At 42.1% G+C, this 27,673-nt stretch overlaps 1 protein-coding gene and 1 long non-coding RNA gene across 4 annotated transcripts in view; one reads left to right on the top strand and one right to left on the bottom strand.

Moving 5' to 3' along the window:
- MKLN1 (muskelin 1) overlaps window positions 1-27,673 on the bottom strand; it is a 104,042-nt gene that overhangs the window by 54,338 nt on the left and 22,031 nt on the right. Inside the window, exons 4-8 of one of the 3 annotated variants that reach the window (XM_038154798.1) lie at window positions 26,276-26,364; window positions 20,346-20,455; window positions 16,373-16,565; window positions 9,170-9,247; window positions 7,960-8,025 (exon numbers count right to left, since the gene is read on the bottom strand). In XM_038154798.1, coding sequence (XP_038010726.1) covers window positions 7,960-8,025; window positions 9,170-9,247; window positions 16,373-16,565; window positions 20,346-20,455; window positions 26,276-26,364 — 536 coding nt within the window. Of the gene's footprint in view, window positions 1-7,959; window positions 8,026-9,169; window positions 9,248-16,372; window positions 16,569-20,345; window positions 20,456-26,275; window positions 26,365-27,673 lie in introns of all 3 variants that reach the window. The other 2 variants (XM_038154799.1, XM_038154800.1) reach the window with 2 other exon arrangements.
- Window positions 3-11,530, top strand: LOC119708401. Its single transcript, XR_005259068.1, has 2 exons — window positions 3-6,429; window positions 11,098-11,530. It is a non-coding gene; the product is annotated as an uncharacterized LOC119708401 (long non-coding RNA).

Below are 27,673 nucleotides of genomic sequence, written 5' to 3' on the forward strand. Positions count from 1 at the left end.
AAAAAAGTTAATTTTATTTTAAAAAGAGAATGTGTTTAAACAGGCTAATGCCTACAGAACATCTGTGACAAAAACTATCAGAAGATAAATTTAAACTCTTTTTCTTACTTAAAACACCACTGCTCTTTGAATGGAACTAGTCATCAAGACAAAAATGTGGTTTGGTTTAGTAATGGAAGATTTTAGGATTGATAGACAGCCAATTCTCAGAGTCATTTTCTATTTCCACATTTACATAAGAGGCAATCAAACCCACAGCCTTCTGATTGAAATTCCAGACAGACAAATGAACAATATTTAACATTTTGGATCCTGTGCATGTAGTCTATCAGTGACATCTCAGCCTGTGCCCTGTTTGGTGCAGGATTTATACATCAACAAGATTTCAGAGATAGGAGCAGCAAAGTTTTTCTGTTTAGTCCAGCCCTTAGATAGAAAAATCAAGTACAAAATCCTCTTCAAGGGAAACGTCTTGCGTAAAGTAACTTACCTGATGCCACAAAAGCCAATGAGTACAAAAATCACAAATTTAAGTCAGTGTTTCAGGGCTGTCACCTCAAACCCACAACTGCTCTGTGTACGGCAAGTTCTAAGGCTTCCCAGACTCACTGATAAAACCAGATGAAGCCTTTGAAAAGGGGAAGCATTTAAGAAAGGAGTTTCTGTTCTGCCACGGAGAGATAACCAAACTGCTCCCATTATAGAAACAGCACTATCTGGTCTCAAATTCTAAAAATACTTCATTTTTAGAGTGCATTAAAACAGAACACAAAGCCAAGCCCAAGAAGAACAAGCTCCTCAAGACTTGCAGAGCTTTGAAAAACTCCTTTAAAATCCACAAACCACTTCTATTATGGAGGTAATGGCCAATTTTTAATCCAACGCCAATTAAAGCGCGGAGTTAGAGCGCGATTATAAAATGGGACTAGTCCCTGACCCTTACCTACCATCAGGATAGTGGTCATCACCATGGAAAGGTTACCCTGGTTCATTAACTTTAATTACCCTTCCTCCTGGACTCAGGGCTCCCAGTGTTCCCTGCAAAGAGCAGGTCCCTTTGTGCGCATAAATTCTCACAGCTCACAAAACCCACATTACCACAACAGCTTCATTGATAGCCGAGAAAAATAAAAGATTTGGCACCAGCTAAAAATCCTACTGGGGCCTTGCCAAAATGTCAGGCCTGCCTGGAAAGGCTTTGTTGGCTCACATGAAATTTAATAGCAAACCTGAATGACTCCGATGAAAACTCAGATTTTGGAAGTTACCTAACCCGGGCTGACAGAATTAAACGTGAGCACTGAGAGAGGAGCATGAGCACCCAGCTGGTGCTGAGCATCCCCAGAGCAACACCCTGAACACAACTGGACACAAATTCCGTGCCAGACTCATTTTTCATCATGAAGTAAAACTGTAGTTCCCATGAAAGAAAGGCTCCATCATTATCTAGACCCAATGAAAATAATTTTTTGTTTATTGCCTTATTGCAGAAGTGTATACATATTTTACAGGAAGGTTCCATGTTTTAAAAGGAATATTTCTTAATGCATAAATGCATCTTGTACTGGTAATGTCAAGTAAATAATTTTTTCTAGTTCTCCTAAAATTTGTAATTGTTTTCCCATGGTATGAAGCAAAAAAATAGTTGTTTGGTGGTTTGTGGGATTGTTCTTATTTACTTGGGGTTGGGTTTGATTGTTTTGGTTTGGTTGGGTTTGAGTTTTTTGGGGATTTTAAAGTTTTTTTTGAAGTCAAGCTTCACTCTATTTCCCAACCAGTATCACTGCTTGTATTCTAGCTGGTAATTCAGATTTTATGGGAGGGTTTTTTTCACCCAACCAGGACAGGTACCAAAGCCCAATGTTCCAAGAAGAGGACAGAGGCCACAAACCCCAGGCAGCAGCAGTGGGGCAGCTCGAGGGGAGCCCAGCAGTCTCACACCAATGTAACTCTGGTAGCACTGGGGAACTCAAGGAGGAAAGGATCTTCCCTCTGCATCCAAGCAATATGGAACACAGCAAATTGATGCTGCTTTATTAAAGCAAGTCTCTATTCAGCTTTAGGAGCAGAGCAGGAGAATTTTCAAACCTAGCTTCAAGGCAACAAGAAAAAAACATGAAAGCAATTATATTTACCCAAAGCTTTTACCAGCTACGTTTAGGAAGTCAAATTTCTCCTCCAGCATCCTCAGCTTATTTCCTCTACATTTTTTCTGAATAGAAATTCAACACTTTGAATTAAATATGTTCTGTGAGTATTTCTAAACTGCTTGCTCAGTCAAAATTTTTTCTGTAATGTCTGAGTTCTTTTCTTCCCTTACTCTCTAGATGATTAAAAGGTGCCAGAGAAGTGCTCAAATTAGAGGACGTACATTCCCAACAATCCACACATTTCCTGTCAATCCCTCCTTAATTTCAATTTCTCAGAAAAGCAGCAAAGCAGCCTTCTCCAAACCCTCTAAATATCAAAATTTTTGGGGTGCTTTCAGCCCAGATTCAGACACATTCTCAGGGACAGTTCTCTAACCCCTGTTAACTCTGTTTTCTTCATGTGGTGAAATCCTTGGTGGGATTTTGGTACAGGTCTTCCTCAGTGAGTACATTCCAGTCCTGGTGACATATTTACCTACATTCTTTAGTCAAGTAGTACTTCCATGTCTCTGCAAGAACAGTTATCTATGGAATATAAAAGAATTGTGGATCTACAGTACTTCTGCAAGGTGCATCAGTCATCCCCCAGATCCCTCACAGGAGGGCTAACTTCAGCAGAGACCACATTGCCCAGGGAATTATTCAGTTGTACTTTGTCCAAAGAGGGACATTTCAGACTGGCTCCCTGCTGCAATGACTAATTAACTTCATTACAATTTCCCCCCCTAATATCTAACAGGATATTCCCTTCCTGTCCTGTATCCTATCCCTCTGCTCCCCACAAAATGAGCCTGGCTATCTCCATGCTCCCACCAGTAGCTGAAGACAGCTCTAGGATCTTCCCATGAACCTTTTTTCTACCAGATGAACAAAACCAGCTCCCTGAGCATCTCCTCACACATCACACACTCCAGCCCTGACCACCTTGGTCAGTTCAGTTTGACACAATCCTTATTGTCCCAGAGAGCCCAAACCACGCACAGCACTCCAGATGTGTCCCCAAGCACCCAGAAGAGGAACATCACCCTCCCCTCTCCCTGCTGGCCGTGCTTGTGCTGGTACAGCCCAGCAGGACAGGCCAGCCTTCAGTGTCACAAGGACATGTTGTTGATGCACACTCAGCTTTCCAGTGCCTTGCAAATCCTTCCATGCAGTCAGTCCCCAGCCTGTCCTCCTGCACAGCTGTCACAGGGGCAGGATGAGAACCTCACAATACTCTCCTGCAGCCCCCCTGGACTCATGGTCCTGTTCCCCATTTCATCAGCCACTGCCCTCCCAGTCAGCTGCCAGGACAGGCTTGCTGGGACTTTACTGGAGCATCACCGTCTCTACAATTAAGAAAGATTCCTCTCAGAAATACCAAACCAAGGTGTAAGATCTCTCAAAAGCCTTCTACAAAAGGATGTCACTTCTCCAAGTAGCACCCACACCTTTAGTTACGTGCCAGCAGCACTGCCCACTTTGCGAGGAGCATTTAAGAGCATAAATACAAAACCAGCCTTAAATCTTCTTGCAGTATCACACTCCCTGGTTTCTGAGCCACAGTTCAGCTGGATACAAGTTGGCTGAATACAAGGAGGTTTTTTTAAGGATAGGCATACAGTCTCAAATGTGAAAGCCCCATGAAGTTGAGTAACCTCCAGGATTCAGCAGCTGTTTGTGTTTCAGAGCTTAGAAGCCATCTGTGTTTTGTTTCTGAGATCCCTTCATCCTGTACACAAGTCTTGTCTTTAAATATCTTATGGATAGCAGTGTTTTCCTCAGGCAAAACAGCATCCTTCATGTCTGCTGCTCTCTCTTCATCTTTTTCATCTTTCCATGCTGCTTTTGAAGGAGCCTTGTCATTTCTGCTGTGCTGCCCACGTACACAATGGGCACGCTGGGCCCAGTGCTCTGAATCTCCCTCTGTTCCCAACCTACAGATTTGTCCTCATTTATCTAATGGAAGGAAGCAAACAGAATTCCTTCGGACTAAAGGAAAAGCAAAATGATGTAGAAGCAAAATTACACAGCAGTTGCACTTCAGTGAGAGAGCAGAGGTACCACATCAATAAAGACTGTTTCACTAATGCTTTCCCTCAAAAAATTGTTTCACTTGCCAAAGAGAAGAGAAATGGAGACAGAAGAAAAATCATCCTGGTTGCTTTGCTGTTATTTCTAAAGCAGGCTCATAGGAACACTTCAACATTTAAGAAAGCCTGATATAACACCAAATATCTTTTTTTTTAATAGAATGATTTCTACACGGTCCCTATTTCTATTGTTACCAAAACAATTACATGGCTTTATGGACTGCACTGTCATTCACTGTGTCTGCCCTGTAAGGGCAAAAGAGATCAATTCCACCTTGCCTACGGAATTATAAACCACATCTCCAAAGCACAACACACATACTGGTCCTAAGTACCAACATTACTCCTTAAAACTTGCTTTTGGCAATTCACTTACCCATTCCCTCTTCCAGAATAAGCACTGGAATTTTGAAACATGTGGCATATCTGACCCATAAGGAGGCCAGGGAGGGCAGACTCAAAGAGCAGTTAATAAGGAACCAGTGCCAGATGCTGACACCTTCATCCAAAACTGCATTAGGGTTCAATTCCCTGGGAACACAGTTCTGCACACGAGCCTGAGTGTTACTGCCCCAGTATTTCCCCAGGGCCTACACAAACAGCTCCTCACGCCTAACATGCAGCACACAACACTGTTCTTGTGTACTTTTGGGGTTGTTTGGGGGACAATTTTGTTTTAATCTATGTACCTGGGTTGCAACTACTCAAATACTTCTCCTTCCTCGTAGAAAAGCAGAGAGAACCCTCTAGCCTCCCACATGGAGAGCTGCCAGAGAAATGCACCTTGCAGGGAAAAGCAGGAATAACAGGAGCTTTCTGTTTTCATCTGCAGCCTAAAGCTTTAAAGTACCTAACAGTGGTTTCAGCTGCAACTGTGAATTTCTCTTAGTTTATGTTTCTGCAAGGTATATTCTGTTATGTATACCAAATCCAACTTCCTAATTCTCCCATCCAGAGTCATTCCAGTCTCAGTGATAATGTGATTAAAATGATGGAGGATATAGTGGCAATCACTAACTTCCCATTTTTAATTTCTCTTTTTTTCATATATAGGAAGACATCAGGCTGCATTCTCAGTTCTACATCCCACAATGCCTGCAGTTCCATTTCAAACTGCTTTAAGAGATTTCCAAAGCATCAGGAACACTGCACTTACTCAGTCAGCTGTGGCAGGTATTAAGAACACGAGTACCAGATGGAAATGAGCTCCAGCACAAGTTACTGGCTGCCAGCAGAGATGTTAAATTCTCTTTCAGTTACTTTCAGCCTACTCTAAGTGAAAGATAAACCATGCTAAAAGGCAGTTTAGGCCAAGCTAATCCATGTTCCACCCAAAACTGACAAACAAAGGCTCAGTGACTCAGGCACTAGCAGCAACTTAAGATCTAGTTCAGCTACTCACCAACCTATGCCCTCTACCTTGACACCAGCATCTGAATCCAGCAGGCTTGGTACTACTAAATTAGAATTATTTTTCTAGTCAGTAATAAGTGGTTAAAATATTTTTTGAGGTTAATCAAATTACTGAGCCATTTATAGTTCATTTATAGCTACGGCAGGTCTGAACATCAGAGATGAAAATTTGCTTCCAATACTTAATTCTACATGATAGGAAACTTCAGAATCTCCTTCTAAGTATGATTTTGCTGTTTCACTCCAAAAGATTCAAGTTGAAGAAAATACTGATTTTTGAGAAGAACCTAACTCCTCTAACAAGGAGTGCAGAGTGAGATGATTTTTCTTCAGTTGCCAAAGTCTTCTGAAAAAAACCCACTCAGCAAGTGAGTAAGGAGGGAGGATGTCTTTGAAGGGAAGAGTACACCACTGCTCCCTTTTGCACTAGCACTGGATCTGTCCAAGGTTAGCCAGGGAGCTTTCCAGCTCCAGTCTGTAAAACACATCCTGACATAACTGGCTACATTCCCACCAGCTCATTAAACTCCACCTATACTCAAAAGGAAAACTCCAGCAATGGGAAACAGCCCCAAGAACTTCTCCTGGCCTGTCACGAGCTAAATTAAATGGCAAAACTGATCATCTCAAAAACATTTCAGCTTTTACAAGCCTCAGTGGACCTGGATGCAAAACTGAGAGCAACTTCACAAACAGCCCACAGGGAAACTTTGGGAAGGTATCCCACGACCTATAAACAGAGCTACAGCAAGAAAGGACCACCATGAGGGACAGAGATCCAGGACTCCACCTCTGTGAGTACTGCCCAGCACTTTCGTGCAAGTAAAACAATTAAAATAAAATAAATTGTATATATTTGATACATTTATATTATAATGTACAATATATATACATTTATAATAGAATATATATAATTTATATAATGCATTATACATGTATTTCCATAAATAATATAAATATTATTATATATGAAATACATACATGTATCCAAAGTATCTATAATACATATAAAATGTATCAAGAAATATGAAAAATACATGGATGAGTTTCACTGCCTTGTTAAAGCAGAGTGAAACTGAAGTCAAAGGCAGAGCTGACAACCTTACTGGGACTTAAGAAAAGCAAGAGCAATGGAAAGGAAGGCTCACGCTACCATGGATATTTTATTTTCAGGAGGTGTGCAGGACTATCATTTCCAAGTTGACAAGGATCATGTTTCTTCCACGCTCTTGTGAAACACTCACTACTAATTCCTGAGGCCACTAGGGAGCGTCCCCAGCCTCTGCATAGACAAACACCAGCAAATCCTCCAGCAGTGTTTTGCTCTAATCAATCTCAAACCTCTCCCTCCAAATGAAAGAAGTTTACTCTCCTACACCAAATAACTTGAGCACTTCCTCCAGTGCAGTAACTACTCTGAGCAAAAGCCAGAGGCTGCAGCTACTGCTGGATTTTTGCTGGTTCACCATGACTTAGCAAATTACTCTGGAAGGTCCTATCCTGTCACATGCTCTGTCCCCGTCCTGTGACCACAACAGATATGGCCATGGGCATTTTTTTTGCCAGCTCCTTCAATGCCACCCTGTATTCCTGCCCAATACCCATGCCCTGATCTTGTTTCTCCCTTCCCAAGAACAATCCTTTCACTCACACAGCAAAGACTCGGGCAGATGCTTTCCTTATTTTAGTAAGGACTGACGTAGCACAGAAATCTGATTAAGTAACAGACAAAGATATAAAAAATTATGCAGAACAACAATCACTGGAACTGTTCCTGATACACCACCCCACTTTCTTTTCTCTGTACGTTCTCTGAAACAGAGGCTGAGCCATTCCTTAAAATGCTACAGGAAACATTTCTGCAAAAGATGTCTAAAGAATTATATTTAACAGGAGTTTCTTGCATGCTGTGGGAATTAGAAGCCACTCCAACCAAAATACAAGGAATGTTTCAACACATCAGATCTATTGCTTGAGCACAGCCTGTAGCAGATAAGGGAAATTATTTTCCCTAATTTCTCTTCTTTGAACTCCTGCTGTAAGATGGTAGGAGGAACAAAAAATTAAAACCAACTGCTCTTGCTTTCTTAGTTAAGACAAGACAATGGCTAAGGCATAACACAGAATTATGAGAGAAGGAGGAGAAAGGCAGCTGCAATATAGATCCAGAGAAGAAGCAGAACATTTAATCCAACTATTAGAAAGTGCAATTTTTTTCCTCAAAACCTGAAGCCAACACAGTGTCTGAAGAAAAACACATTTGCATATTAATCCGGAAAATAACTGATTAAATAATTTAGTTAAGAAATGTAACAACTACTCACCTGTCTGCACATCTATCACCATCTGATGGCCACCTCTCATCCCTGGCCGACTGTCCTCCCCATCACCTTCAGAAAAAGAGGGAAGGGAGAATTTTCCATTTTAAGATTTTTAAACCAAAGAAAGATACAGCCTCAACATGGAAGCAGAGGAAATGACTAACTCACCCTTCCTTAAACACTAGCACATCACTTTTTCCAGGTAATATTTTTTGTGCATTATAAAACTGTACAAAGTTTTATACTGAATTATCTGGGGACTGACAGTACAGAGAGCAGAAGTGAATACTGCAACTCTCAGTGCCTTGGAAAGGAGCTCCAACGTTCCTGACACACTGGGTGCACACAAAAGAGCTCTGAGCTGTCCTTGCAGCTCTCCAGAAGGGATGACACAGCCACCCTTTGGCTCCCCTTCCATCTCTCCACACCTGAGAGCTGCCTGAGGGCTGAGCTGTGAGAACAGATACTCAAATGACAGGGAGATGAACCCCTGGGATGGGAGCAGGAGGTGATGCAGGCATAGAGCACAGCCAGCTTTGCACCAGCTATTCTCACATCTAAGGGAATTCCAACTGTCCAATTAAAGCAGCTTTCCAACCACTTTATGCATCTTAAGCATTAAGGACAGGTGACACAGATAACCCATCCCAAGGGGCTTGGGGACAGTGCTCTACACTTGGCAATTGTCACCTTGCATCCTACATTTGCTCTGTGACAGTGATTTTTGTACTCTGCAGTTAAGGACGCTGCTACAAGTCTCCTCTCAAGGCAGACAGGAATGGAAAAGATTCTGCAGTTTGGATTTGCTGTGTAACAGATCAGGACTTCAAAAGATCCACCTCATTTAAAATACTCCCTGTTGAGATAATGTATTTATTTGCCAGCTCCTCAGTTTAAGTTACATCAATTCCATGTGCTAAATCCAGTAACACAGATAGCTGTTCTCATGTTTAACCCATATTCTGGGATTTGTTGCTAAACTGATGATCTATCCTTAAAGTTACAACTAGTATTCCTACAGTGTTCCTTTCTCAACCAGAGACCAGGCTGAATTTCACTGAATTTGCAGACAAATGCAACTTTTTCAGAGAAGAAACCATTCCCCAGAACTCTCCTAGAGGAGACTTTCTTGCATCATTCTCTTGCTCCATATTCTCAAAGGAACAACACAGAACTGGCAGTACATGAGTTCTATCTTAAGAAATGTCCTTACCTTTGGTGCTTTTGGGGATAATCTGCCCCCAGCGAGGTTTGTACTCTTGCTGACTGATATACTGATTGAACAAGCCATCTGCAAAACAAAAATTTTGCTGGATAAAACATTTATCCTTCCATTTTAGCAAAATCGCTATTAATGTAACTTCAGCCTAACTCAATCCAGTATGCCACTCCAAAGCCTACATTTTCAGTGAGTTCTCCATTATGTGTCAGTTAGTTTGTTAAACTTTTGTTAGTTTGTTAAACTTTTGTTAGTTTGTTAATGAAATAAATGTGTGAGCACTAAAATAAAAAGAATACTTGCTACTAGATCAATCAGGAATTATCCAGTTTGCCTGCCAGGTCGTGCCAAGTGTCTATAAATCTCCAGTGTGGTGCATTTAATTAAGAATAGAATCCCTCCCCCTTATTTAAGCAAAAGTAAAGTTGCCAGTGCATATAAAATTCAACCATTTTGGTGCATGTTAAGTTAAAACTAGGTCAGACAGCATCTCTGGAGCTTCATCTGAGATGAGAAGGGAAGCAGAGCAGATTGTTTAAATGCTGTGATACGGGACAACCAAGTGCTGGATGAAAAACAAAACAAGAGTTTACATTCTGTTCAGAGAGTTAAGCAAGAAGAGCGACAGAGGAGGCGTTAGATCCTGGGCCAGATGTGCCAAGTAAAGCATTTCTGGGAGCAGCACCAGCTCCAGCACTTTATCCACACTCCCCTTGTGCCCTCCACCTCTTCAGCATCCAGAGGACAGTTCCTAATCCTGCTCAGATGTTAGCAGTCCACCACATAAACACCAATTTTCTGTAAAGGAGACTTGTAACACCCACACTCTCTGGGACTGCTCTCCAGTCTGGGAAGGGCTTGGCGTGTGGGAACTTGGTGCTTTTGTTCTTCAGGTGTCTTCTCGGAAACACCTACCTTACCTTCTGTAGCACAACAAACTATGAGAGCACCTGAGCACTGTTTGCCTGGCTACATCCCACCCATCACCCACCATCTCAACACACAAGCTCTTCCTGACAAATGTTTCTGCTCTATTAATGTATTAATGCACTACCTGGAAGAAAAACAATAGGAATTTAATAATGATGAACGCCTCTGCTTATTTATACAAAAGCCTTTTGTAGGTATATAGGCAAGAAAGAATGATCCTTACTGAACACATCCCTATTTATTTAGAAAAAGGTAAAACATCTTTGTTAAGCACAACACAAGGCTCAGAGAAAATTTTCAAGTGTTTCCTGGCATCCTGTAGTTTGTCGTGACTGAAATCCAGGTTTTAATTAAAATCCAAGCCAGCAAGTATTTCCTGGGAGAAGATGAAAGCTCTATTTAGAGACCATCTAACAGGAAAACAAGGGCACTCAAGAGCTCCTGAAAAGTGATGAGTTTGGTCTGAAAATATAAAACTTCCATAAACTCAGCTGTGCAAGTTTTTTCAAATAAATACTCTGAAAACAGGGCAGATTTTACTTTCACCTCAGCAGCAAAACCAGCAGCTCTCCCCCCCACATTAGGTAATCGAGGAAAGCCAGAAGTTTGCTCAACGTATGTAGAAGGGAAAGTGGTTTATTTTGGGTTTAATAGCAGGGTTCTTAACTCCCACTTCTTCAGCATTTATGAAGCTGGGACAACACACAAGAGGCTTGAAGCTTGAGAACCATAAATTGTGATTCAGAAAAGCCAGGCCTAATAGAACAAATGCGTGTGCTGTAAGAAATCCCACAGTGACTCAGCCACACACCCAGACAGAAACGCAGCTTTTTGGTTATCGTTACAGCCTTACAGCAAGACAGAAACCAAAACCGTATTTATCCCTATGGCAGCCAATAGATAATTGGACATAAATAGCTCAAAAGGATGAATTACACCACATAGGATCTGAAAGGGTGATTTAACCTCTCTCCCATGCTCTACACCCACAGGCTGCACTTGTCAAGATATGACACTTCTCCCCTACTGTGCCTTCGGCCTCTTTTAATAATGCTTCTCGTCTTCCATGGGACATCGGTTTGGAAAAAATCCAGCTTGCTTCCCAGAAATGTTTCCTTCTGCTGGAAGCAGTTCCACATTCACTCTACTTGCATTGCAAACCAGCAGCAGCTTGTTTTGGAAGCTGAATCACCACCTGTCTGACACCACCAGGGAAAAAAAAGGAGGATTTCTAGGTGGATTCTGTACCCGATGCCAGACCTACGCCAGCGCACTCCTTATGTTCCTTGTCAGGAGAGCACTGCTGACCAAAAGGGGCACTGAGGCTCACATCTAGGCCTGCTCAGGTCTGTCAGCTGTTCCCAATGAAACAGGAGTTTAAAATAAATTTCAAGACTTCTTGTCAGGAAAAAAAAAAAAAAAAAAGCTGAGTGGAAGTTTTTAAATGAAGTGTTTTCTTTCGCTCCGGAGACCTCTCACTTCAATGTCCATGTTTACTAAAATTACAGCCAAAAAAACAACTTTGTACTATTTTCAAGCCCTTTGCAGTAAGCCATGACGCATTTTGGATGTAACAACACGAAGTTCACCGTGATTAAAGCCTGGTAAATTCTGCCTTCCTGATAACCCAAGTCTTTCTTTTGCCAGCCAATTGCACGTTACCCAGAAAGGATTACGACAAACGTTGTGGACAAAAATATTTAACTTGCTGAAGCCAATCAGGAGCAAGTTATACAAAGTTTGGGGCTTTTTAGACAACACACGTCTCCAGGTAGGGTTGCTGAAATCTGTTCACTGCCAACGGCTCAAAAACCTTCCGAGTGACACTTAGCCCATAATTTCTGAGAGCTAGGGTTTGAGGTTTTAAGACTTTTCTCAAACCAAAGAAAAGTAGCCAAAATATTTAAACAGTTTGAGGTTGAGTCACAAACTACCTTCAAAAGAAAACCTGAAGGAGAGAAAGGTTCTACCAGATAAAAATCCAGATATTACTTGACAATTTCCTCAAGACTTGGGAGAATCAAGGAAACGTACCATTTTTTTTCCAGCCTCAGAGCTGTAATATTTTCTTGCACTTTGTTCTTCATAAAAATGAAACAAGGTTTGCTTTCAAATCCATGTAAGTTATCCTTCTTCTACACAAACCCCTACCATTTACTTCCCAGAGGCTCTGGATCCCTAGCCATCCTCTCCCTTCCATATATCCCAGAATACAGAACAGCTTTCTCAGAACTAAATCCAAACAATATTAAATGGTAAAATTGAGGAAGACGTGTCTGTCTAGAGTTTCCAGGGGAATACAATTGTTCCTGTGCCTCCTGTTCCTGTGAATCATGAGTTCTGGGAGACACTGGAGCCTGCAGGCTGCGCATCACAACTTCTTGTTCGTCGCACAGGACTGACTTGTCACCAGATAAACACATGTCACATACTGACACGAGCGGTGCCAGAAGGAACACCTCAGTCCCTGGAATACTAATGGGAAACAAGCAGTTCTTCCACCATTCCAAGCAGCTTTCCACGTCTACAGAAGCTGCGAGCAGTTCAACCAAGCAATTTGCGCTCCACATACTCTCTGTAGGAATATTAAGCAGATTTTTTTCCTTCAATAATATAGGCCCGAAAGCCATAGGAATGGATCCAAATGTGAAGCATTTGAACCCAATCTGTGAACCAGCTGAGATTTAAGGAACCTTTTCTTTTTGAGATGAAGTCAGGCAGCTGCCAGAGTTTCCATTTGCCCATTTTCTAAGTGTAACGCACAAGTCAAAAGAATCAGTGGGAAAAGTGTGGCTGCCTGCCACCGAGCTCTCAAAAGAAATCATCTGGTGATGTGAGGTGGAAGACAGCGTTCATCATTAGCAATGCAAAAGAACAAGAGTTAGCTCTGCCAGCACTAATTCTTGACCACCTACTCTTTTTCTACATGACTAAGCCTATGGAAATAGCCCGCGAGAGATGCGGAGCGTTGTACTTTGTCAATACCCACCACTGCAAATATCAGCCTCTCCAGAAGACATTTTAGGCTGAACTGAGTGTGCAGTATCTCTGTCAACCTCGCTGCACTTCTGTTTGTGCCTTTAAGGCAATGAACTCCCAGATCAGCAAGCGGTCAGGAGTTCACATATTCATGCCCAGTCTGCAACAGAACAGTTGCTCTTTGAACGATTTCAGGGATAATTTAAGGATCTGTATGTCTCAATTAACTCTACACTTCAGCTACACTACACAGACACAGGACTAAAGTTAATCCTCTTTTATTTGGAAAAACAACACATCAGACAGGAGTTCAGCGGTAAGAACACCCACACCTTAGAGACTAAGCAGCAAGCTACTGAGACTTCACAACAGAGCTGCTAGGAAAGTAAAATGACAAAAAAATCATCACAGAATGGCCTGGGTTGGAAGGGACCTGAAAAATAATCTAGTTCTAACCCCCATGCCAGGGAGACAGGGACACCTTTCACCAGACCAGGCTGCTCAGAAAATGCCAGGGAGCTTGACAGATGCAGAACAGAGTAAGGACAGGTAACTGTGGAAGATCACAGGGAGCAGGTAGTAGGAATACTGCAGGAGAACACGCTGAAGGCTTAAAACCTCTATTCCCATCCTACCAAGAAGAATCCAGCTGTTAAGCACCATTAATAATCAGCACCTTGACTGCCGCAACTTCAGACAAATTGTTCCAGCTGCAGGTTTGGAGGGTTTTGTGGCTATCAGAAGAGGTTTGTCCTGCCCTCTCCCCCAGCCCAGCCTGATCAGCTCCCTGTCTTGGTTGGCCATGTGGCAGCACGAGCACCAGTGCCAGGGACACAGTGTCCTGAGCAAGGGCAGGATTGACCCAGTTAGTGAAAACCCGCAGTCGTGTCAGCTTAAAGCAAATATGGGATGCAGCCTCGGTGTCTCGGGATAGATAGCACTTCTCTCCAAAGACTGCTGGGAGGCGATAGAGCTTTAAATGGGTACATTTAAAGCTGAAGACAGCATAAAGAATGGCAGGAGGATGGGGAAAGGAAGGTTAATGTATTCCAAGACAAGCAAAATCATTAAGGATGACCAACAGAGCGATGGGAGATGCACACACTGACATTTAACTTCAGCTAGCCAGGTGCTGGATTAAAATGAAGCAAAATAAACATCCCCATGCATATTCTTCTGTCCCTCAGAAGCAGTGACAAAAGCTAATGATGCTCTTGAAGACTCTCCTGCTAAATTATCCACCGTCTGTTACTACCAAGACTTGCTTCTTATACTTGCTGGAATAAAAAAAGGCTGATAAAACAAGCTGCAGCATATTCCTTCAGCTCACCTAAGTGATGCCGAGCTCCTCAGCCTCCAAAAAGGGATGTGATTACAAAAACCAGGGAAGGAGGATTATCCACATCAAATCTGACAAGAAACGAGTGTCTGTCAGACAGAACAATGCAAGACCTACCAGGTCAGTCCTTTGCCTGTACTTCCACACCTGGAAAAGCAGAGCACTGCTGACAGCAGCCCCACCCTCAGCAAATGTTAAGCAGAAAAAGAAATTAAGATATAAGAGCTCAAAAAATGAGGCTACAAACATTCACTTGATTAGTGCCCAAGAAAAAAATTCCATTTTTGAGAGTACTTTTTCAGCACATTCTAAGACTTTGAGTGAAATTCCATTCAAGAAATCATTTCCACTCCAGCCTGCAATGAAGTGGAAAGAGGACAGCCTCCAGGCACTGAGATTAAGCCATGGCCAAGGCAGCAGAGCGAGGCAATGATAAAATCATCACCAACAGCACGCAGCACTCCTCTGGCTGCTGCAGCATCATGGTGGGCTCATCAGCTCCCTCCAGGCACTCATGTCTCTGAGATACACAGAAACAGCTCCCTGCTGCTTTTCCAGCCTGCAATCCTCCCTTGCCCTTATGGTTCAGGAGGAAGCTGCCAGTTGCAAAATGCCCCTGCACTGCAGGAAGTTGTTCACACTCCCAGCCCAGCCAACACTCCGCTGTCTTGGGAGGGTGAGGATGAACATGGCAATTCTCAGTCTCAACACTGTGCTGCTCATGGAGCTCAGCACAGGGCAGGTCTCCTCAGACTGCTCTGTCTGAAGAGAAACCTTGAGCCAAACCCACAGAAAATTACTTACTACAGTTTTGCAAGACATGTTGCAATAAGCTCCTTAGATCTGTGCTCAGTTGAACAGCTTAGTCACAAAAAGATGGTGGGTTTTCATGGAAGACAACCCTTGATTTCCAAGCTATCATTTCTATCACATTCTGAGAAACACTTCCAGCTTCAGTGGTACAAACCACACTGATGGGAGTCAAGCAGTTACACCGGCGTCTTTCCAAAGGTATTACAAATTGACTGCCCAGAATTAAAGAATAACATCTCTGGTGCCAGCTATCCATGAAATTGGTTCACTAAGTCCCTAACTCTACTGGCATCAGACACAAAGTTTTCCTCTTACACCAGTACAAGTCTCCCATGGTGAGTGACTGCACACAAAGTCAAAAAGCTCTACACCCACAGCCAAGAGCACTTCTGTTTTATCAGACTGCAATCCAAAACTGCTGCAAGGTCTTGAGAGTCACTTCAGAGCATCAGCCCCACTCTTTCTGTATCCCATTTGATCAAGAGATACAGCATCTCCCTCCTTTTAAGAGTTGAGAGCTGTTTATACACGGTGTTTTTAAGCAGAAAGCTTTCAAGTAAAAAATTAACAGCAGTTCCAATGAAACTGACTGCCCTGCCAAGGTCCCACTCTGCAAAGGAAAACAGGCTCTGCCTCCAGTCACTGACTTCCACACAATTGTCCAAGCATTATTTTCCCTATAAGCAAGGAGAGCATCCTCATCCAAACATAGCTGAAAACTTCTGCCTGAACACCAACTCAGTGGTGAGCTCCAAGCAGAAACCATGATCCAGATCACCACTGAGAACACCAGTCTTCTGCTTCCCTGCTCACCATTCCAGTGACTTTCCTGACAGTTTAAGCCCACTCTCAGCTTGCCAACACTTACATGAAGAACTTGTCTTTACCCACTCAAGTGCACCGCCTTGTCATCTCTGGGGGAAAGAGACTCCAAAAGTAGCAGTGGTAAGAGATTTCATGAATTTTTATCCTTCATCACACACACACTCACAAGTCCAAAAGCTGACAGCACACCAGAAATGAAACAACACATGGACCTGCCAACTCTACTACTAAGCACACTAACATTCAAAAGAAGGTAATATTTCAATGCACTTTTTTCCAAACTAATGAATCACTTCCTCCAATTCTCTTACCATTCACAGCTTTTTCTATCAGTTCTTCACAAGCATCGAAGTCCCCCTTCAACACCAGCTTGTCGTGCAGGTCTGTCAACATGGGGTGCTCCAGAGCAATCTTGGTTTTCTTCTGCAGCGACTCGAAAGCCTCGGTGTAGTTGTGCTGCCGAAAATGCTTTAGGCAAAGGCGAATGGCTTCCTGTTCACGGTACTACTGGAACACAAGAAAACCTCTGAGACATGGAGATTTTTCCTCTGACCAGCACTGCTGGCAACTACCTGTGAACCTGCCCAGAGACAGGATCTCTTATCCACGCCGCACAAAGGGCTCGCGAGCTCGCGGAGGAAGGCTGTGTGAGAGACATTACAAGCTGTGCAGGCATTTACTTTCCAACAGTATAGAAATTATACGATTTGGTATCATCCAATTTAATAAGCATACAAGAAAGAGAGTGCATGGTGTCCCAGATCTCTGGGGTGACCATTATTTCCCCCCCATCTGCTTGGCCCTGCTGTTTGAGGCCTACACGTAGCACAGAGCAGGAAAAAGCCTTCGCTATCAGCGTTACATAATTTGATTGTATGACTCTTACATAACAAAATAATTTAGAAGAGTAAGTAGGTCACAGCTTTTCTAGAAGCAGAAGGAGAAAAAAAAAAAAAAAAGCTGTGAGAATGGGAATACTTGCAATGACCAGCAGTCCTGCCACGGAAAGGCAGAAGGCTGACCCCAAATCCTGTGGGTTTGTGAGGGTTTGTGATCTCAGCACCAAGGATTTCTGCGCACACCAAAGTTTTAACTTTTAAATATTCTCCTGCATCTTGAAGCAGAACCTCTGCTTTCACACCACGGATGGAGCCACAGCTGCCCATCTCCCACTCAGCTGTGGGAAGGGGTGAGAAAGGTGAAAGAAAACCCACGCTGGGTCAAACATCCTGGCACAGACACACGAGGGAGTAGTAAACTCTGAGTAAGAGCTACAATTCTCAAAGCTGCTAACAAGATGTTTAAGAAACACAGATTTTTAGGTTGATAAGCAGCAGAAACACTTATTTAAAATAGACTTTTCAAGGCTAAATTCTAAGGCATTAAAGAAAAAAAAAATCTCCATTTCCATCTTTAACATACAACTACTGTGGTAAAAAGCAAATGTAACTTTAAGTATCTATAAGACTGATCAAATTATAGACAAAAGATTTTACTCCTAAACGGACGCTAATGCTAAAAGAGAAGTTTATAGTATTTAAATGAACAGAATCTTTCTGAAAACCTGGAACTAACATTGACATTCAACAAAATTTAGTGCTCTCGAAAGAATGGCTCGATTGCAAGAATCTCATAAACTGAAGTGGCTGAAAAGAAACACGGCCATGTGCTGTATTTTTAGTTCTTAATCCATCAGTATTTCACAGCTGCAAATAGCCAGAACTATGCATTTTTAGAAAACCAGTTCCCAGCCCACATAAAGGCCAAGGACACGTACCGATAAGAATGCAAGGCTGCAGCAAAGAATTATTAAAGCTAAAACAGTTTTACAGCACAACTGGCAAAAAACAACTCCTCTTTTTTCTTTCCAAGAGATGCCTAAGACACTCTCTAAGCAAATCTTCACTTGCATGAGTCAAGGCCAAAACCAAATTAGACTTTTTTGTTCAAAGAGATAGCAAGCAAAAGGAGAGTTGCACACCAGTAACTACCAGCTTCTGCATTTTTAGGTCCTCCAGTTTAGAAATCAGACAAATGCAGACTTGAGACAGAAGGTACCTCCTCTCTTTCACTGAGCCTCTCATGACTGATAGACCTGGCTTAGATAGCCAGGAATTATCTGGATGGAGTCTGGTCACTTGATGCAATATAAAAGTTTACATTCAAGTGACACCATAGTAGTACGTCAAAAGTCAAATGTAAAAACCTGCTTTAAGTAAAAAAAGTGTATAAAAAGTATATAAACAGCTCCTTTTTAAATGCTGTCATACAGGTTTAAAGAGACGACAACCCAAATAATAGCTTTGATCTGAAGCTGTAAATAATTCCTATGGTTAAAAACGTAACAAGAGCATGAGACTAAGAAATCAACACTGTCAAATACATTCATAGAATTAAAAATACTTATGTGCTGATCATCAGAAGTGGTACCCAGTGATGAAGTACCCCTTCTTAGGTGCTGAAGTATGTCCACTCCTCAGGAAAGGGGGGTAAGGCTGCTTGGAGGCAGTAGGCTGAGCTGGACAGCAAGGAGAAAGCCCTGAGGAACGTTTCAGTCCTTATCCATTACCCACAGCTCCACTCCCCACAGGAGAGGGAGGTTTTGTTGGCACAAAACAAAAAGGAAAGGCAATGTGGTATAGAACCTTCCTCTCATCTGATATTGCAGGCAGTGAAGAATTATTACACTTCAAAGACTCTGAGATTTCCAAAAACACACGTGAAAATATTCCCACCATCTCAAAGAACTGGAAGACACAGGTCAACCTTTCTGCCTTTCCCTAAATATGGGACAGCACATCCCTCTCCACAGATCCAGCAACAGTGGCCTCTCTTCTGTGACAGAGAACATCAGTGGCACATGCACTCATCACCAAAAACTTGGCAGTGGATCCTAGCAGAGCTCACACCACCGTGACTCAGTCTCTGCACTGCTGCTGTGGGGCTCCAAGCTTTTGGAGAACAATACTGGCACCCCTTGAAGAAGCTGTCCCTACACACAATGCTGACCAGGAAAAGTGCCGATTCCATGGGAGAAGATGGAACAAAACAGATGCAGACATCATCACTGCATGACTCCTGACCAAAAAAGAAAATAAAAATCAGAGCTTCCTGCTTGCAGCAACTGGTCCAAACTGCCAGACACACCACCACGTGCAGAGCCAGCAAAAGGAAAACCACCAGCAGCTTCTGTCAACTGGACTTCCATCATCAGCTGACTCATGACCACAACGCCACTTGGACCATAGAGCAGCTCCAGACAACTTCCACTGTGCTAGTTATTTAAATCCTCCACAAAGCAGCTCATGATGTTGGTGGAAATGGGCACGAGCCAGACACCACAGTCACACACAGCTTCTTCACCACTCTGGCAGCACCGTGAACTAATCACACACAATCTCTATCCCCTTTTAAGTTCTTCCTTCTGGAAGCAGAGATACGCTGCCCCACTACTCAGTCCTACTCAGCTGGGAAGGATGTCTTCTCTGCAACACAATATGAGTTTCATTAATTGTTCCAGAGGATCCAAAGCACAAAATGTACCAACAAAATGTGTTCTGGTTGTGTGTGCGCACTTCCCTCCCACAGGACAGGCATCTCTAATACTTAATTAAATACAAGTTATAAAAATAAAGTTTGGAACCCCTTGAACTTTCTGTCTACAAAATGACAAATGACATAAATCATCTCATCTCACAGTCCAGTGGCACCAGCCCCACTCTGTTCCAGGACATTCAGCAAAAAGACAGTTAGAGGGAAATATCTAAAGTGCAAGACACCAACAGGATTCTCTTTAAAAAAATGACATTTTTATACCCTGTAACAAAAGGTGCATCTGTAACCCAAAAGGTTCTGGACTCCATGGACTGGAGTTAAAAGAATCAGAAAGCAAGAAGAGGGAGAAACAGAATCTGGTTTTGGAAAGATTCATTTCCCTTCCAATACAAATACTAATACTTTACAAATATTGTCCCCTTTGGCTCAATGTTCCCTTCTTTTATGGCTTCTTGTGATGTCTACCTATCAGGTTTTTTGGGTGATGCTGGTGGTTTTGGGGTTTCTTGGGGCTTTCTTTATTGGTTTTTCAAAGAGAACAAACAGATAAAATTCAGAAAGTTTCCCTTAGGGTCAAAGTCAGCCACGTGGTTCCAACTATGCATGTTTGCTGTTTTAATAGCTGATGTTCAAGGAATGAAAAGGTCACATCGCTCCAGTAAGAGAAGTTTCACAAGATTCTGAGACTGGGAATCTTCAAACAAACAGGCATCTAAAATGCAGGCCTACCTTGCTGTACCAGTTGAGGCACGGCTGGACCACATCTGGATCATCAATGCCATTTAGTTCAACATACCAGATACTAAAATTGAAGCTAGGTCCCCACGATAAGAGTGGAACTGGAGAAGAAAGGAAAAGGAGAAAAACTATGCATAAACATCAAACAATCATTACTGCAACAGAATGATTTTAAAGTTTACACAAAATTCAGTGTTTCTGACTTAAGTTCTAGCTCATTTAACTTAGCTTAGGAAAATTACCAAATACATCATGTTCAAGACTGTCATTTAAAGCAACCTGTGCTGAGCAACATTAACACAGCAGATCATTACAAAGCAGAAGCTTGCTTTAAGCAGAAGAGCAAAAACACTATCATTAAAAACAGCTCCAAGAGGCAACAAGCTTTGACAAGGATGGGAATCACGAGCATACTAGCGACAGTATTTGCTCCTCATAGTACATTTATTTCCCCATTTGTCAGCAACAATTATTTTCCCTAATGGTGAAGACAAGAAGCTCGGGTATTTTAAATTTTACAAAATTAGTAACATCTGTAAGTTGTGGAGGAGCGAGGGAGGGATAACTGTCAGTTTCTAACTTAAAAACTCTATTTTTTTAAAGCTTTATTTAATCTGTGCAGTTTTTCTGCTGGTACTATTTTATGTGAATATTGGAACAAATGGACTTGAAATACTAAAAGACCATGAAACAAACTACAGCCTCTCACCTATGGCTTTTCTACCACTCTGGGTTAGTATCTGTGGCCTTGCACTGATTTTGTGGTTAATCTGCAGGTTAGGACCTGGTTCTGCTTTTTGAAGCAACTCCAACCCCCAGAAAACTTGTGTGTGAACTCTGACTCATTAAAACTGCAGTGAAATTGAGTGGTTTCATTTCAAATACTTTTGTTTCCTTTTTATTTGACTGTAACTGATAAACAGGAAAAGACAGTATTGAAGTTGAATGAGCAGTTACCAGCAACAGCAAGGAGTCCACTACCTCCTCCCTTCCACTATTTTTGCCAGTAAGAAATTGCCTGTTGAAACAGGCACCATGAAATACCACTGAGATTAACCTGCTGAACTCACGTTTTTCTGAGCTACTCCTTGAGGAAATAAAAACCCCAAACTCATCATAAAGCTGTTCCTGAGCTCTTACAAGTTCTTAAGTACTTATACCTCAAACAAGCTACATCTATGATTGTGTGCAATGTGTTTGGGCACGAGGCACATGTTCAAACACATGATTTTCTAAGTTTTAGAGGGTGTATACACAAACCTATTGCTAAAGACACACAATAACTTCTGGGAACAGCCAAGATGCAGAGAGACTTCGTATATGCAACTCTTAACTGATTTTAATTTCCCTCAGAAGGTACTTTACAGCTCTCAAAACATCTTTTCAAACAGTTTTTTTTTCAACTTGATTATTAAGCACACAGCGTGATGCCTTCAGAGCAGTTCCTTGTAGGTGCATGTTTGTGGAGAGAAGAGAGAAGTGAGGTGGTCAGAAAAACCAAGAGTCACTTGTCTCCCATCCACATTCCACACTCTCTGCCCAGGAAATTTCCCTCTTGCTGACTCTCATCCCCTGCACAGGCTGAGTGCTGCCAATAGGGTAACTTAACACCATAAACCATGACTGCTGCTAAATTCAAGTTGGGTCCCGGATATCCTACCCATTAGTGCAGCAGTCTGGCAAAATACCACATCTAAGGGCAGCACCTTTGGTCTGTCCTCAGACCTGAACACACAGACCAGACCAAACTGAGGTTAAATTTGGTATTTGGTCAGCTATAAACATCAAAGTCTATCCAACAGCTCACTGAACTGAAACGCTCAACTAAACCACAGACCACCTCAAATGGGCCAAGACCATACATTTCCTGATGGTAAACCTGAGGCCAGCTTCCAAACTGAAGTATTATTACCACCTCCTCTCTCCACCTCTATTTCTTTTCAGCAATTCTCCTCAAAACTTCTATGCGCTTCTCTCAGAAAACAAATTAACAATTCACCCTCCTCTCTTTGATGCTAACTACAACCCCTAAGAAGTTATTGGGATGTACACAAGAATCTGGGGCAGCTCCCACCACAAGAAAAAGCAAAGCCATCAACTTGCTGACATTTGTCCTCCCCACAGTTAACTCAGAGCTTCCAACAGCCTTTTTTACCAAAAGGAAAAAACAAAACACCAGAAATGAAGATTTTTTGACAGCAAGATTTTCATGGTGCAACCATTTTTTCTAAGGAAAGCACATTAAGGTGTACAGGGAAGGGAAGGAAAACACTTCCCCAGCACTGCATAGGCAGAGCAAACTGAACCTGACTCCATAGGAGCAGGAAAAGAAACACAGCTGGAGGCTGAGACTGAAATGTGATTTCTGTTCCAGTTAGGCAAGTTGAAGTGTTCTGCTGGATCATCTCCCCATTTTTGAACTTCTTTCCTGACTCCCAGGAGACACCTCTCACCCTTTCTTCTGCCCTCTCTCTTTTTGAGGCCTCCACAGGAGTGCTCAGATCTTCAGAAAAATCTCCTTTTAGAGCACCCACAATCTGACTTATACCTGGAAAGAGGAGGCACTAAGTGCAGCATGGAAGCACTTTTTTCTGCACACCTTTGAGATGGAAATGTACTACAATCAAAGACATTGAAGGCATAAAGATATATAATTCCTCCACTTTTTATCAAAAAGTCACCTCACTATGTTTTTTTCCTGCAGGTACCACAGCAATCCATCCTTAAAGGTGTAACTGCTCAGAACAGTTGAATTGTCACTCCACAGTGAGAGGAGTTCAGCAGAGGGAAAAAAAATTTAAAAATCAATATTTTTCTGAGAAACAGAATGTATTTGAGTCACTTAAATACTTCTTAATCCATACAAGGATGATTTTAGGGGATACTTCTCAATAATAGCTATGCCTAGACAAGGACTGCAACGCTATAGTGTCAAAGCTAATAGCAAAGGCATTAAACACAGTAGTTTTAAATACCTCTCAAGCTAATTTCTGTGTCACTCATCTACAGGCAGACATACAAACAGGTACACTTGCAAAATGAAGAAAATATCCATTAAAAAAGTATCCCTCATTTTTGTTCCATCAAAGCCTAAAAATCTTGAAGCTTAGTTACCAAATCTCACTTTAGTAACAAACTGCAATGAGAATTACACCTGGCATTTTTCAAGTTCTTTCATGGCAATCAGTCTTTACACCTTCTGCTTTCAAGGACACAGCAAAGAAAAATCTCAGCTTGGAGGAATCATGAGAATAGAGCCAGAAACAAAGCTCACAGACATGAAAAAGATTATTCTTCAATATTTTGTCCAGATAAATACCTTCTTCTCTCTCTCTGGTTCTTTAATGAGGTACTACATGAAATGTAAAAATTACCTGTCAAGTAAGTCAAAAAGCCAGCACAACTGGGCATTTCAGCGCTCAGGAACTGCAGTTGAAGTAATTAAACTAACAGAAGTGCAAGGCTTTCTTTGACCAAAGGAGAGAGGTTATTCTTTCTGCGTTTTATGAGCCTGAAAATTCCTCTGCTATGTGAGCAACAGAGGCTGGAGCAGGAACTTTCCCCTCTCCCACATCTGCCCATGGTTCCTCCTGCCCCATGCCCCCATATAAACCCCACTGCTGTGCTGCTGACAGTGCTGTTGTAGGTCCCTGTGCTGATCTGTGGAATCATAAAGCCCATTCCTGATGCAAGTGCTGTGAAGCCCCAAACCCAGACCTCAGTGATAGTGGGATTTCGCCGTGTCAGTCCCCGAGAGTCCAAAAGGGCAGATTTTGGCCTTGTTTCCTGGCACTGTTACAAGGAACACAGCACGGTGCTTGAAATTTTGAGTTACTTTGGCTAGCAGCTTGGAAATTTTAACAAACTCAAAACATTTTCAAGCTGTGAATCTGAAAAATAACAGAATTTCGTAACAGTGTTTTGCAGTTGTTTCACAGCAAAAAATGCTCTCACAACTTCATCAACAAAATGACATCAGCCATCAACCAGAGGCTTTCATAGGTTTAGGTGAAAAGACCATTTCCAGTTCTGTCTTAGCACAGGAATTTCTTCATGAAAGACAGCTTCAGGAAATGAAAGGCTAGATAAGGGAAATCTCATCTCAAACCATAACCAGTGGAAGTGGCAGCTCAATGCAAACCCAATATTAATGCAGATAATAATGTTTATTCATGGAATGGTTTGGGTTGCAAGGCAACTGAAAGAGCACTCAACTTCATCCCCCTGACATGGGCAAGGACACCTTTCACTATCCCAGGCTGCTCCAAGCCCCATCCAACCTGGTCTTGGACACTTCCAGGGATCCAGGGGCAGCCACAGCTTCTCTGGACACCCTGTGCCAGGGCCTCCCCACCCTCACAATCAGGAATTTCCTGCTAATATCTAATCTAAATCTACTCTCCTTCAGATAAGGCTGTTTCCTCTTGTCCTATCAGTACATGCCCTTGAGAAAAGTGCTACATGAAGATCCCATCCCAAGAAAACAAGGTACTGATATAATTTCAGAGCAAAACGTCCTGGTAATGGGAATTAATCAGCATTTCACTTTCATAACAAGTTTCAACTCACAGCTACACTTCATTTCATCAGAACACGCTTTCCTGGAATACAATTTACACATCCAAAGAAGCAGCCAGAAATCTTTCCATTGGGCCCTTTAGCCCTCCAGGAACTACTTGCTAGTTTTTAGCCACTGAAAAATAACATTTTCCAAAAACTTAATGTTGGAAGCTTCAGAATAAAAATAAAAAAATAAAGCTTTTAAAAATTCATTTAACTTCCCTGATGTAGTCAACCTTTAACTTGATTCCTCTGCTACTCTTGAGGTTTCCTAAAGCCAAGCACTACAGTTGCTTCCAAAAGTAGCAGCCAGAAACCAGCCCAGTGAACAACCAAACCCTCTGCTTCTCTAAGAACAGGAAACCCCACAAATGATTACTGCATTCCCAGCCTGAAGCTTTCAGTTCCTGACAAACATGAGGAGATTCAGAAAGAACACGATGGAGCAAAGGGCTCAGAGGGGAGCACCTACACAGCCACTATCATCAGAGTCTTGGCAAAGGAATTACCCAACACATCAAAACACTCCTAAATTCATCTAAATTAGCCAACAGGATCTTATCTCAATTTTTAGCAACTACCTCCTTGCTCTATTTTTAACTTTAAACAGCTAGTTTAAACCCAGTCATTCTTGTACTATCTCAGTAGGTAGGAAGGGAAAGATAAATTTACTGAGCAGCTGAAAGGCTCCAAATCCTTGGATTAAACCCAACAGCTCTCTAAGGCTCTTGTTCTCTCTGGCCTGCAGAAAGCAAGGAAGAGATATCCTTACCTGCTCCCACCACATGTCCCAGTACCTGGCCTTGGGGAGCACCCAACCCCTGCCCCAGGCAAACCAGACATCAGGGGGTACAACCCCTCCCTGCCCCTTGGTGTCATCCTTAGCCAGAGGTGAGTGAGACATTGTGGTAAGAGCAGCAGGGAGAGAACAAAAGAGGCTCCTGCTGTTACTTTATGTGTTGCAACTGTGTTTGAGAATGAAACTTCTCAAGCTTTTTTACACTCGAGGGTTGTCAATATGGAAACTTTTACTGGTATTTAGCTTAGTTATTCATTTAAAGCTCTATACAGCAATTCATAGGAGGACAGTAAGCAGCTTCTCCCGCAATTAGTTGACTCAACAGCTGTATTTCTGAAAATTGCTCTATTTTGCTTTCACTCCCCAGGATCTAAATTATGAAGCTACTATTTCTTATTAACAGGACTTCACTGTGTTCCAATCTAACCAGCCTAAAAGATGATGAAATGGAACAGCTATTGTGGATACTGTGCCTGAGTACAATGAAGTCACAAGTGCCAAGACAGGCACAAGTATCAGAAGAGATTATTTTCTACTCAGAATGCTGAAAAAATGCATTTACCTATCTTAATGAATCGACAGGGGAACATCTGTTCATCAATTTTATGCTTCAAGGTGAATGTTTCTTTGTTATAATCATTCTTTAAGCCACTGTGGGAAAAAATAAATAAGGTTACTAAATCTTACCTTGTATTTAAGGACTAGCTAATAAATGCAATCTAGGTCACGCCTGAAACACGCAGCTTGTTTCACACCACTCTGAACCATCAGTACACGTGCTGGACCGAGGCCTGGGCTGCTCTCCACCTACCTGTGCCTCCCTGGGAGGCAGCACTGGGATTTTGGGAGGGAATTGGCTTTGGATCAGTGCTGCTCCTCTGCACCTGGAAGCCTGAGACTTCAGCTCCTGATGTGCTGAACTGCACTCATCCAGTCTCAAGAGGGAGATGGATCAGATCTCAAAATTATCACCCTGACAAAGTGTTTTGTGATTCATTTATGGGCACTGCTTTTTAAATATCAAATATTTAGTATAATTTATCAAAAAATCTTAAGTCCATATTTACTGAAAATACAAAGTACAGGTCCCAAAATGAGCATTTTCATTAAACTTCAGCAGAAGTGAAACAATATTAAATACCAATAATTACTGTGATACTAAAACACTTCCCCCACAATTGTAACAGTAATAAAGGCAAATTTCAAGACTGATCTATCTAAACAGGGTGAATGTGTGGGAAGGGATGTGGATAGATTCTATATGGTCTTGAATGATACCTGCAACATAGAATTTCCCATGTTGGTCCATGGCTACTCTGCTTGACTACAGATGATGTACCCCTGGAGATGGACTTCTCTTCTGTAGGCCCACCAAAATACACTGGTTCTTGCTACTTTTTTCTCTTGTACTCCTGGATTTTAACTCTCATTTCCCTTTCTGAAGCAGCACACTCCTTAAAAGGCCCTTGCAAATTTACATTAGCAACTACTCAGAAGTTCTGGATAGCCTGAATAGCCAAAAGGCTCTTTTTTTAGTCCCTATCAGTACAACTCTACGAAATCCACCTAAACAAAGGAAAATGCAGGTTTCCATTTGCCTGTTTGATTTATTTACCCATGTGGAAAAGGCAGATCAGCTGACTAGCTCAGATCTTCAAGGCTGCAACAAGGGTTTTGACATGGGGAAGTTACTCGGGCTTTTAAAAGTAAAAGTTTTTAGAAGTTGAAGTTTTAAAAGTTGAAGTTTTTAAAAGTTGAAGTTTTTAAAAACTTCAAAGTCCCCTACACCTGGGGAATAATTTCTTCCATGTCTCAAGCACATGGAAGGAAGGAACTGCAATCCAGCAACGCTGCACTCAGCACTCAGCTCTTCCAAATCCCCAAGAGCTTGCTCTCCACAAACTCTCTGTGGTTAGAGCAGGATAAGGAAGGCTCCCGGAGTGAGTGTTGGGATTGCTGC

This window comes from Motacilla alba, chromosome 1A, assembly GCF_015832195.1.
Source record: "Motacilla alba alba isolate MOTALB_02 chromosome 1A, Motacilla_alba_V1.0_pri, whole genome shotgun sequence".
Taxonomy (NCBI): Eukaryota; Metazoa; Chordata; class Aves; order Passeriformes; family Motacillidae; genus Motacilla; species Motacilla alba.